General features: G+C 34.9%; 1 protein-coding gene across 1 annotated transcript; it reads left to right on the forward strand.

Annotated features, from left to right (window-relative positions):
• The first annotated feature begins 2,199 nt into the window (after window positions 1–2,199).
• Window positions 2,200–5,043, forward strand: LOC104894939 (probable N-acetyltransferase HLS1). The gene is made up of 3 exons (XM_010681318.4): window positions 2,200–2,855; window positions 3,571–3,776; window positions 3,918–5,043. Exons 1-3 carry the CDS (start codon window positions 2,670–2,672, stop codon window positions 4,780–4,782), a joined length of 1,257 nt encoding a protein of 418 aa, XP_010679620.1. The 5' UTR covers window positions 2,200–2,669; the 3' UTR covers window positions 4,783–5,043.
• The last annotated feature ends 7,739 nt before the right edge of the window (window positions 5,044–12,782 follow it).

The raw sequence follows: 12,782 nt of genomic DNA on the forward strand, positions 1-12,782 counted from the left end.
TAAAAACAAAAAATAAATAAAGATTAAATATGAATTAAATTAACGCCTTAAACATCATTAAACTCATGTATGATGTATGTATGTATCATTGTTCCATACAACAGAGGAGCACATAACATGAATAGATGATAGTGATACCACAACATGCATAGCATGATCGATCTAGTTGAGAAAGAAAAAAAAGCAAGAAAGGAACAAGACCCTAGCCAGAGAAAAATAACGAGAGGATCGATATGATATTATTATGTTTAATGGTAATGAAATGTCTTGATCATCACATGATGGTGACGGTGATGTTGATGGTGATAGTGATGTTGATGTATGATAATGGCAATGTATGGAAGTGGAGGGGAGGACTGATGAGAGATTTTGGAAAAGGTAATCATTACAAATGGGGGTCATTATGGCATACGGTTCTTTAGCGCAGCATTAATGATTAAATTGAAAAGGAGAAAAATTTAATTACTTTCAGAATAGATATACTCACTTAGCTCAGCCGCCATTTCATTTTCACATCATTATTTATTTATTACTAGCACCTACAGATATGCCATAACAAAATTAATGTAATTATGACTCTTGCCATTATAGAGTGATAATCTTACATATTGCAATTAATAATTCTTTTTACTATTTTACTCTTTTATAGTGCACTGTTCATCATTAGTAAATGACTTTTTTCATTGTTTTTTGGTTTTTCAATTTGATCAAACAGCCAAAAAAGTGTTTGGTTATTGGTTTTTGGTTGGCTGAAAAGCTGACTTTTAAACTAAAATGAAAACGCTGCCTGGAGCAGCTTTTTGGATTCGCTTTTGGCTTATTCGCTCACAAACTCTCTAATAAACAGCCAACAGCCCCAATTAGTTTTGCCAATTACTTATGCAAACAGTCGGCTTAAACAGACAGCTTAAAACGCCAATACATATAGCTAGGGGTGTTCGCGGTTTGGGTTGGTGCGGTTTGGGATGTAACCCAACCCAAACCGCAAATATACGGTTTGAAAATTTTCCAACCCAAACCGCACCGCAATTTTTCCCAACCCAACCCAACCCAAACCGCGCAAAACGGTTTGGTGCGGTTTGGGTTGCGGTTTAACCATTTTTTCCTCCGCGACATTACTTTTGTAATCTAAGATTAAAAAAAAATTGTTACTAAGAGTCCAAATAGATATGAAGTTGAATTCATAATTAAACATATATAATGATTTATCAAAAGTGTTAAATTTTTTACCTCAAACTTCTTTTTTCAATTTATACTTGTATGTCACCTTCATAAGTGTATTTAATTTTATTTTTTTTTAAATATGTAACTTTGCGGTTTGCGGTGCGGTTTTGGTTTACAAAAATTAAAACCCAACCCAAACCGCAAACCGCGGTTTGCTTGAAATCATAACCCAAACCGCAATTTTGAAACCGCAAACCAACCCAAACCGCGAAAAAACGGTTTGGGTTGCGGTTTGGTGCGGTCCAGACCGCACTTTGAACAGCCCTACATATAGCCAATGCTTCCAGTTAGTCAAACAAGTCAACTAAACTAGCCAACAGGCACCAGCCGATTGTCAAACAACCACATATACTCAACAACAATAAAAGTTCATCTTTGATGTAAAGCACTACATTGGGCAAATTTTTCAAGTTTTTATCCGATATAACATAATATGATACATATTGAAATCATAGTATCTTGATAATAGAGCTTTTTGTTCAAGTTTGATTTCATTACCATCAAAAAAGTGAGAATTACGTTCGATTTGACTAGAATGAGAGCATCTTGAAATAAGGTTGTTAACGTACGGTATAAATAATAGCGAGAAAACATACTAATCCAATTGAAATAGTCAAATTATTTAGAAGAAATTGTGGAAATTCTAAGAAACACTCTTTTTGTCAAGCTACCAAAGAAAAGAAAAGTTAGTGTTTGGTGTTAGACTTTTTTTTCTCCAATCATTTCCCTTCTTTTCCCCACCTTTTTTCCTTCTATTTTTTAGAACTTGATATGGTTCAACTAATATATTAACAATCTTATTCAAAAAAACAGATACGAAAAAAAGAAAAGAGATTCTATAATGTTGATACTTTTTTTTCCATTCAATTAAAAAAAAGCAGACAAAAAGGTGGGTATTTAAAGAATAGAAAACAAATTAATCAATCCATCCATCTTCCATTAAAAATCATTCTGAATTCCCAAAAATAACAATTTATATTCTCCCTTTTAAATACAAACTTAACGGTTTTTCTTCTTCTCCTTTCCTATAAAAACAACCAAAAAAAACAAATCTTTATATTATATTCGAAATTCAACATCCTCTGTTCTACAACTATATCTATCTATTCTTCTCTCTATATATAAATATATTTATCATCCTTTGCTTATTATAGCCTTCTCTATACATACATAAAACATAAAAGCTTCCTTACAATTCACGTTATTATTTTCTTCTTACTCATCTTCTACCTCTGTCATATTAGCGGCGCCTCCTTGAAAAAGCTGCAATTTTTACATTTTATATCTATCATATTTTTCTTCCCCCAAAAAACAGATTATATTTGTTTGCTTCTATGATATGAATTTCGTGTCTATATATATAGAGGTACATGTAGAGTAGTTTTCCATAACAACACAGTGAGTTTGAGTTGTTAAGAGATAAAAGAAATAGAAGAAAAGAAAAGATGGTGATGATGAAGAAGAAAGTAGTAGTAGTTATTAGAGAATATGAGAAAGAAAGAGATAGTAAAGAAGTTGAAGAGGTAGAAAGAAGGTGTGAAGTTGGTCCCAGTTCCAAAGTTTCTCTATTCACTGACCTCTTAGGGGACCCTCTTTGCCGCATACGCCATTCCCCTGCTTTTCTCATGCTTGTATGAATATATCCATATTTTCTTCTCTATAATTTTCTCCTTTTCTTTTCCTTCTAACGACTTCGCAACTAAACAATGAAACTGTTTAGTTGCGAAGTCGTTTTATTGTGACTTTGGTGGAGGGTGGTGGGTTCGCAGCTTATCTAGCGTGAACCCACCACCCTACCTTCGCAGTTATCTTTTCTTTTCCTTTCACCATTACTTCGCAACTAAACGTTTAGTTGCGAAGTCGTTTTAGTGTGACTTTGGTGGATGGTGGTGGGTTCGCAGTTTATTTAGCGTGAACCCACCACCCTACCTTCTAAGTTCTAAGTTTTCTATAATTTTCTTCGTTTTTCTTTTAACGACCTCGCATTTCGCAACTAAAGCGTTATTTGCGAAATCGTTTTATTGTGACTTTGGTGGAGGGTGGTGGGTTCACGCTTTTTTTAGGGTGAACCCACCACCCTACCGTCTATCTACAAACTCAAATTCTTGCGAGTGTAGTAGGAAGTATAATTATTACTTTTTTATTAGACTATCACTATCAAATAATATTCATGGAGTATTTTACGATATCATATTATTTTCCACAAAAGGGTCCACACTTTTTAGAATCTAATTCCATAATATGAAATGACTAAGAATTCTTTTTCATGGACATTTTGATATACTATACTATAATATAGTAGTACTATTTTATTGACTTTTTATATTTCTTGCATCATTTTTTCAGGTAGCTGAAGTGGTGGAAGAAGATGAAGAAACTGGAAAAGAAAAAAGAGAGATAGTGGGAATGATTAGAGGATGTATTAAAACCGTTACATGTGATAAAAAATTTCCACGACCTTCCAAGTCTACCCTTTATGACGCTACTAAACCTCTCCCTATTTTCACCAAATTAGCCTACATCTTAGGCCTTCGTGTATCTCCTTCACATAGGTAATCTTTTTACTTCTTGTTCTTTAATATTTTTATCACTAAATAAATGCGTTTATTAAAGATCGTGTAATTTATTCGAACTGACAGTGATACCGAATGGACCAGTATTAACGAAGTTATATTTTTTTTGGTATTATGTAGGCGGATGGGGATAGCCTCGAAGTTGGTGAATAAACTTGAAGAATGGTTTCGTCAAAGTGGAGCTGAGTATTCTTACTTAGCCACTGAAAGTAAAAACGAAGCTTCTATATCTTTATTTACTCAAAAGAGTGGGTACTCAAAATTTCGGACTCCTTCAATATTAGTCCAACCCGTTTTTGAACACCGGGCTAAGGTATCGGGTCGGGTGACAATCATCCGGGTTCGGCCTTCTGATGCCGAAATCCTCTACCGCAAGAAGTACTCCACTACGGAATTCTTCCCACGAGACATCGATGCCGTGCTACACAATAGACTAACACTTGGTACGTTTGTTGCTGTGCCGCGTGAGTCATACGCGCCAGGATCATGGCCTGGGGCGGAGAAGTTTTTGTCGAACACGCCCGAATCGTGGGCTTTACTTAGTGTTTGGAACTGTAGTGAAGTGTGGAGGTTGGAAGTACGTGGTGCATCGCGCGTGGGTAAAGGATTGGCTAAAACAAGTAGAGTTATGGACCGGGCTTTACCTTTTCTTAAAATTCCTTCATTTCCAGAGGTTTTCAAGCCATTTGGGCTTCATTTTTTGTATGGGCTTGGAGGTGAAGGCCCACAATCTGTGAAGTATATAAAGGCTTTATGTGGATTTGCACATAACTTGGCCCAAGAAAAGGGGTGCAGTGTAGTGGCTACTGAGGTAGCTTCAAGAGATCCGCTTAAATTAGGAATCCCACACTGGAAGAAACTATCTTGCGCCGAAGATTTATGGTGTATTAAAAGACTTGGGGAAGATTACAGTGACGGGACTGTGGGTGACTGGACTAAGTCACCGCCTGGTGTATCTATCTTTGTTGACCCTCGAGAGTTTTAAGATTACTACTAGTTTTAGTAATACTAGTTATTTTCAGTAACCTCGTAATTTCTAACATATCTCAATTTAACTGCGGAATGAAATTAGAACAAAACAAAAAAAAAAACTAAATAGTTTGTCTTTTTTATGTTTTTTTAGTTAAGTAATCCGTAGATTGTAACGATTTTGATAGTTAACATAATATAATATTTGCAAAAAAAAAAAGGACGTTGGTTGTCCTATCAGATTGAAACCTCGCATCCGTCTATTTCACCAATTATAGACGCTATCAAGCTATGCCACTTGAAACTAAAAAAAATAGAGAAAAATGGCATATGACAATCTGCAAAGTGGGGTTCTTTGTAACAAAAGTGGGGTATTATGTATATCCTTGATTTTCTTCTTGTTGTAATTGGAACTTTAGAAGTGGCTTTATAGATCTTTTCCTTACTTCCATCCAAAGTCTAAACATATTAGCATCTGATTATGCGTTTGCTTTCTTTTGATTCTTTTTGAGGCACTACATCAACTCATTAGAAGTATTACATTAACTTATTATTATATCACTCCCCCTTTTATTCACCTTAAGTATTTATATTTGCTATAATGGAGCAGAGAATAATATGCTAGATGATCGAGCTTGTTATACCTAATGGCCTATGACTTATGTGCATATGAAAGTTGTCTTTGATGAGTTAGTCGACAGGGTGCATATAGTGCGTGATGAGTGGAAAGGTGTGTGTTAACTGTTAATTAGTCATGCATTTTATGTATAAGAGAATACACATCCCTTCGTGCACGAGCTAAACTTGGAGCATCATCTTGTGTTGTCGACTGTGTCGAGTATGAGTCTGTTCTTTTCGGCATAAAACAACTGAAATGAATTGAATTGAATTAAATTGATAATTATTAAATAGTGTATTTGGTAGTTTTTGTTGATGTATGACATAAAGGCATTAGAAAATAGATATATATGAGTATATGACTATTGTATGTATTGTATTGTTCTTAACCATTGCTTATATTGATTCTAAAGTGTGAAAATGGACGGCATGGAGATACAATATCATGTTTTGTGAATATCCGTTGTTGGATCGTATAAAAAAGTTCTTTAAAAAAGTGTATAATCTTTGTGATGAAAATTTGAGGAGGACATGTATATCATTTAGTAAGATTTTGTTGCTTCTTTTTTTTGAGGGTGGTGGTTATGATTAAATTGATATTGTCTTTTCAAAAAATAAAAAATATTAGTCGAGATTTCATAGTTTATGGTGGATAATCCTTTTGATTTTGTATAAAGACGATAAAGAAATTTAGTTTTCAAATGTATTGATTATTATCTCTCTCTTTTTTGTTATTCTTCTTCACTACGTAATTATATATGGTGTGTTATTGGGACTAAAGGAGTCACATGGGTTATTGTCATGATGACAATTAAACAAAATATTGCAAATAAAGTACTATCTCTATTCCTAAATAATAGTTACACTTTTCATTTTTACAGATGTTGATACAAAATTTGGATCAATAATATCTCTATTTATGTATTTGTAAAAATTATAAAAATTATAGTTGGTATTCTAAAATTACATTATCGAGACCAATAAAATAAGACCTCATATAACTATATTTTTCCTGATCGTAAATTATAAATGATGGTCAATATGAAATTGTGAATAGTGTCATAAGTCAAAATGTAACTTTTAAAAATATAGGTAGTACATCAAAAAAAAAAATGACGAGAAGGAAAAACCGATAAAGTACATGTGTAATTTTTTTTTTGTGCGCGAATTTGATTCGTATCTGTTAATAAGATGTAAATTTTAATGTTTGTGGGAAGAGTTTGGTGTGTTTTTGGATTATTATCCAACTTTTCATGAGATGGTGATAGATTATGGAGCAGGATATGGCCTATCGTTGTTACCTTTAATTTGTGTCTCTAATCAGAAAGAGGTAAGAGATAGCAATAGGTCAAGGCATTTGTGCACACAAAAGGCATATATGTCCTTTTTGTGGGGTCTTCCCATTTCATTGCTCTTTCAATAATTTACTTCCTTTATTTGTCGATTTCCTTTTAACAAGGACACAATTTAATGATGGAAAATAGCTCTAGTATATTTGCTAGATTTTGATCAATCTAGGAACCCACACAATCAAAAGAAGATGACTTGACACATTTATTGCCATCGATTTTTAGTTGTGTGTAAATGTGTAATCTCATCGTATCGCGAAAGTTCTTGGCTTACACCATGTCTTTAGCTTTAGCATACTTGTACAATCAAAGCTATTTCAACTCGCTAGGTAATTTAATTTGAAGCTTTATCCAAAAACTAACCCAAGCACATGTCTACGTCGACTCGTGTTAAGATATTCTAGGCCTATTAAAGATACTTTTATATATATGTTTTCTTATCTTCTTAGACAAGATAATATTCTTCTAGATTGCCTCTTCTTCAAGGACTCTTGTAATATATATTCTTCAGATAAATGAGAAAACCCTAGGCATTGTTTTGTGTCTCTTATCACTTTGTCATGGTATCAAGAGTAGGTTAACAAAAAATTTCAAAAAAATCACATTCTTTTTTTCGGCCATGGTCGGCGATGAAACACCACCCCCCTACAACCAAAATCAATCCTTCTTCTCCATTCTTCCTTGGACCAAAAGATAGTCCAGGCGATTTCATCACACCCACTCGCCTAACCCGCGACAATAATGCAGACTGCACATCCGAAATCTAGCTAGCCTTGGTCGCTCATCGAAAGATCAGCTTTCTTGATGGTTCCATCACCAAACCGGAACCCTCGTGCACTGAATTCGATTGGATCACCATCCATGCCATGCTTATTTCTTGGATCACTAATACGATCACCCCCGAGGTAAAGAATACTTTAACCAAATATTGTGATGCTAGTAGGCTTTGAGATAATCTAAAACAACGTTTTTCTATTGTTAATGGTCCTAGAATCAACAGATTAAGTCCTCTATTGCGCATATTGAACAAACTAAAACCATGTCCATTGCTACTTACTATGGAAAATTAAATGCCTTGTGGGAACAATTGTCTCTTCTTGAACCTCCTAGTGTCCTTGTTCCACTTCATGTACTGTTTCAGATCTTTATTTACAACGTCGTGAAACTTATAAATTACATGAATTTTTAATGGGTCTTTATCCTGATTATTATGCGCAATTACGCACAAATATTTTATCCACAGACCTGTTGCTCCATTTTAACCGAGCTTATCATCATCTTGCTATTCAAGATGAAAGGGTTCGAAATTCTCAGGCTTCATTTGATACCCGAGGTTGTGGGTTTCTCGGTTAGGGCTTCGTCTTCTTCGGCTGGGCGTGGGTCTTCTCGACCCTTCTATGGTAAGTGCAACAAGCCCGACCATGATTTTGCTTTGTGTTGGGCTTATCTCACTTGCATCCACTGTAAGAAAAAAGGTCACGGTGTGGCCAACTATTATGAGGTTCATGGTTATCCAAACAAGGCTAGAGGGTGGCAGTCCTGTTCCAACCCGCGCCAACGCTGCTACTAGCAGCATCAGTGGCTCGAACTCCCCTTTCGCGGCTCCGGGCAACAACATCTCCAACTCCTCTATCTTCAGTCCTGAGCAATGGAAAGCCTTAGCGGACTTGTTTAGTAATCACTAGGGGAAAAAACATAAAGGGCTGCGCAGGAAGGGCTGCGCTTTTCGTAAAAGCGCAGCCCTACTAGTGAAGGGCTGCGCTTTTTTAAAAAAGCGCAGCCCTACTAAGAAGAAGGGCTGCGCTTTTTAAAAAAGGCGCAGCCCTTCACTAGTAGGGCTGCGCTTTTTCAAAAAAGCGCAGCCCTTCTGTAGGTAAGAAGGGCTGCGCCTTTTTGAAAAGCGCAGCCCTACTAAGTGAAGGGCTGCGCTTTTTTAAAAAGCGCAGCCCTTCTGCTTAGTAGGGCTGCGCTTTTTTAAAAAAGCGCAGCCCTTCCTGAAAAATTTTGAAATTTCGGAATCGCGCGCTTTGAAATATTGAGCGGGGATTCGTCAAATATATTATCCCTCATTCTCTCTCCTCTCTCACGTCCCACATTATTCCTTTCCTCCTTATCTCTCACCCTCTCTTCTCTCTCATCTTCTCTTCTCTCTCGAAAACTCCCATAAACATTTGTCTCAAAAACCCATTTTAAGTTTTTCCGATTTGCACTAAACATGACGACGGAGTCCGATTGCCTATTGTGATACCTTTTCGGAAGCGGAACGAGCCAACAAGTCAAACTCACTGCTTTGCGGTGATGTTTAGGCTTTTTAAGCCATCCGAGTTCGTTTAAGCCTCCAAATAGCCATTTTAAGTATTTCCGAAATTTTTTTTCCTATAAATTATGTATTTGGGTTTTGTTTTATGTATTTAAACATTATTAGGTTGTAGTTCTTGTATTTTTTCAGATCTATAATGTTCTTGTATACTTCTCTTTGTTTTGAATGTTATTCTTGTATACTTCTCTTTGTTTATTTTGATTAATGTTATTCTTGTATACTTCTCTTTGTTTATTTTGATTAATGTTATTCTTGTATACTTCTCTTTGTTTATTTTGATTAATGTTTTGTATACTTCTTGTATACTTATTTGTATACTTCTCTTTGTATATTAGTTTTTGTTCCTTTTTTTCATTTTCGTTTCATTCTTTTTATTGTTTTGGGTTTAGTATTTTCGTTTCGTTTCTCTTCTCTTCTGTTTAATTTCAGAAAATGTGAGATTATGAGTAAAAAAATGACAAAAAAAAATTTTTTTTTTTTATTTTTTTTTTTGGTAGGAAGGGCTGCGCTAGTTAGGAAAAAGCGCAGCCCTTCTAGCGCAGCCCTTCTGGGCTAGAAGGGCTGCGCTTTTTCCTAACTAGCGCAGCCCTTCTGGGTTAGAAGGGCTGCGCTTTTTCCTAACTAGCGCAGCCCTTCTAGCTTAAGGGCTGCGCTTTTCTAGCGCAGCCCTACTTAAAAAGTGAAGGGCTGCTACTGAAAGGGCTGTTGTCAAAAAGCGCAGCCCTACATGCCTTTTTTAGCGCAACCCTTCTTCATTTTTCCACTAGTGAATGCAAATGTTCCCGCTAATCTCTTAAATGGTGAGTTTGATAATAAATTGTGGATCATTGACACAGGTGCATCTCATCATGTTACGGGTATTCAATCTTGGTTGTTTGAAACCAAACCTCTTGATTACCCCTTGGTCTTCCCAATGGTGCAGCGGTTTTATCTACGATGGTTGAATCGGTTTGTTTAACATCCAAAGTTATTCTTAAGAACGTTCTTTTTGTTCCTAATTTGAGCTGCAATTTACTTTTCGTTTCTCAACTTTGTCATGATTCGCAGTTGTGGTCCAATATAATGTAACTATGTGTGTTTTATACTGGACGTCATGAAAGAGCATATTGGAACGGGGAGTAGGAAGGACGAACTTTACTAGTACTTTGTGGGCAATGATTCTATTCAACATGTCTCTGTCTCTTTTGATTCTTCTCTTTTGGAATTTTGGCATCAACGCCTTGGGCATCCTTCTGAGGATATTGTAAAACTACTTCCTCCTCCCTGCAATAATAAGAGTCGTTTGCATCCTCATTGTGAGATTTTTTTTCGTTCTAAACATTCTAGGACTAAATTTTCTAGTGGTAATAAAGCTTCTAGAGTTTTTGATAAAATCCATTGTGGCTTGTGGGGGGCTTATTGCCATGTTTCTTCTAGGTGGTGCTCGTTACTTCTTAACTATTGTGGATGATTACTCTAGAGCTGTGTGGACTCATCTGTTGGTTGATTAAATGGAAGTTTTTTCTATGTTCATGTCTTGTGTGGCTATGACTCAACGACAATTCCCTCATACTATAAAAAATGTTCAAAGTATAATGGCACTGAACTTCGATGCTTACTTGATTATTTTTCTGCCACTGGCATCTTGTTTCAAACCTCTTGTGTGGGTACTCCTGAACAAAATGGGAAGGTAGAACGCAAACATCAATCAACAAATTCTAAATGTTGCTCGTGTCCTAACATTTCAAGCCCATTTGCCTATTTACTTTTGGGGGAAATGTGTTTAGCCGCTGCTCGTTTAATAAATCGAACTCCCTCTTTGTTGCTCAAAGGCAAATCTCTTTTCGAATGTTTGTTTGGTCGTATTCCCTCCTATGATGCTATTCATGTTCTTGGATGCCTTGCCTTTGCTCATAATAAAAAAACCAAGGGTGACAAATGGATAATATTCTTAGGCAAAATAATATTCTCCTAGATTGCCTCCTCTTTGAGGACTCTTGTAATATATATTCTTCAGATCAATGAGAAAACCTTAAGCATTGTTTTGTGCCTCTTATCACTTTGTCAATTCGTGAAACAAACATGCATCAACAATGACTCCATACACCGAAAGTGGATACATACATCTTATCTCTAGATACAAAACCGTTAACAGTTATTACCGTAAGATTCCACCACTTAATTTATTTTTCCTCACTCCCCTCCTCTGATCTCTATATTAAATAGATCTATAAAATTATTTGGTGTTAGGACAAGCTACAAATCACTACTTGATCACCAATGTTATTTTACATTAAGTATGTCACACTGAAATTGACACTTGACACCTCTTTTAAATGTCGAATGTCCCTATAATTTTAAGGAAACTAAAGAAATATTAGGTTCAAATAACCATGCACATATAATATTTTCAAAACTGTATGTATAACGATATTTAAAATCTCCAGATTATATTGAAAATAGTTGAATGGACAAATCGTAGAAAATATGTACATAATATTGTTATTAACCTTCAATTAATTGTTGTATATTTTTTTAACGAATTATTGTTATTATTTTGATATGAAATCTAAATATATTGTAACTTTATAAAGAAATATGCAAAATCTTATTAAAGAAAGTTAGCCTATGTAGTATAACACATGCCACTAGTCTAGTTATAGAACTTATATGAACAAAGATTTTTTCTCATATTGCTTTTATAAGAGCTTATCGATTTCTTTTTGAGCTTATTATAATTTGTAACATGAATTTGGTTGTTGATATCTAGAGAATATTAATAATAGTATACCTGGGTGTACCATGCTCATGGTACACCCAAGACTATTTTGCCCAAATGAGCGAATGAACAAATGAGCAAACATTTCTACTCATTTAAGAAAATGAGCAAACACTTTTATTACAAAATGAGTAAAATGAGCAAATGAGTAAATGAGCAAAATGCACATATGAACAAATTTGGTGTCAAATGAGCACTACTTGAAATTCTAATTTATTACAAAAATACCCCTGGGTGTACCATGCTCATGGTACACCCGGGTGTACCATGAGTGAACTCTTGATATCCAAATTTATTATTTAACTAAGGCTTAGTTCACTTCACTCATTTTAACTAATCAATCTTTATTTAACCAAATCAAGCTTATTTTTGATGAATTCAATTCATACCTATTGATTTTTATTTTCTTTTAACCTTAAACTTAACTTTTCCATATATTTCGAAATTATAATTAGATTTGGATAGAGTATGGCTGTATGGGGGCATTGGAATAAAAGAAAAAAGATGTATTTATCTGTGCGATCTCTCGTGAGCATTTTATTAGCATACAACCAAATTACATTACTTTGCACCTATCCACTTTCCCTAGTTCATTCATAACTATCTGCACCTTTCTGTTACGATGGGCTCATGATAGATTGTAGTTAGTGGTGTGTTGCAATAATTTACTTTTGTTTTTATTCACTTGTTCCTTTTTACCCAATAACATTGTGGAGTAAGGATATCTTGATTCTTGGTGACCTCTTTTTAATTTTTTAGATTTGTGGATCCTAATAATTTTGCAAGCGTTTCTTTGAGACCTTCAGTGATTAATCTTTAAGAAACTTATTTTTACCATTCATTTACCTTAATTATATTAAACTTGTTTTAAGTTTTAGATAAGTTCAAAGACGTTTAGGAAATACAATAGTCTTAATGAGTTAATGATCGATTTGAATATAACTTACAGTCACCAATATTGGTTGGTCTAT

Source organism: Beta vulgaris, chromosome 6 (genome assembly GCF_026745355.1).
Source record: "Beta vulgaris subsp. vulgaris cultivar EL10 chromosome 6, EL10.2, whole genome shotgun sequence".
NCBI lineage: Eukaryota > Viridiplantae > Streptophyta > Magnoliopsida > Caryophyllales > Amaranthaceae > Beta > Beta vulgaris.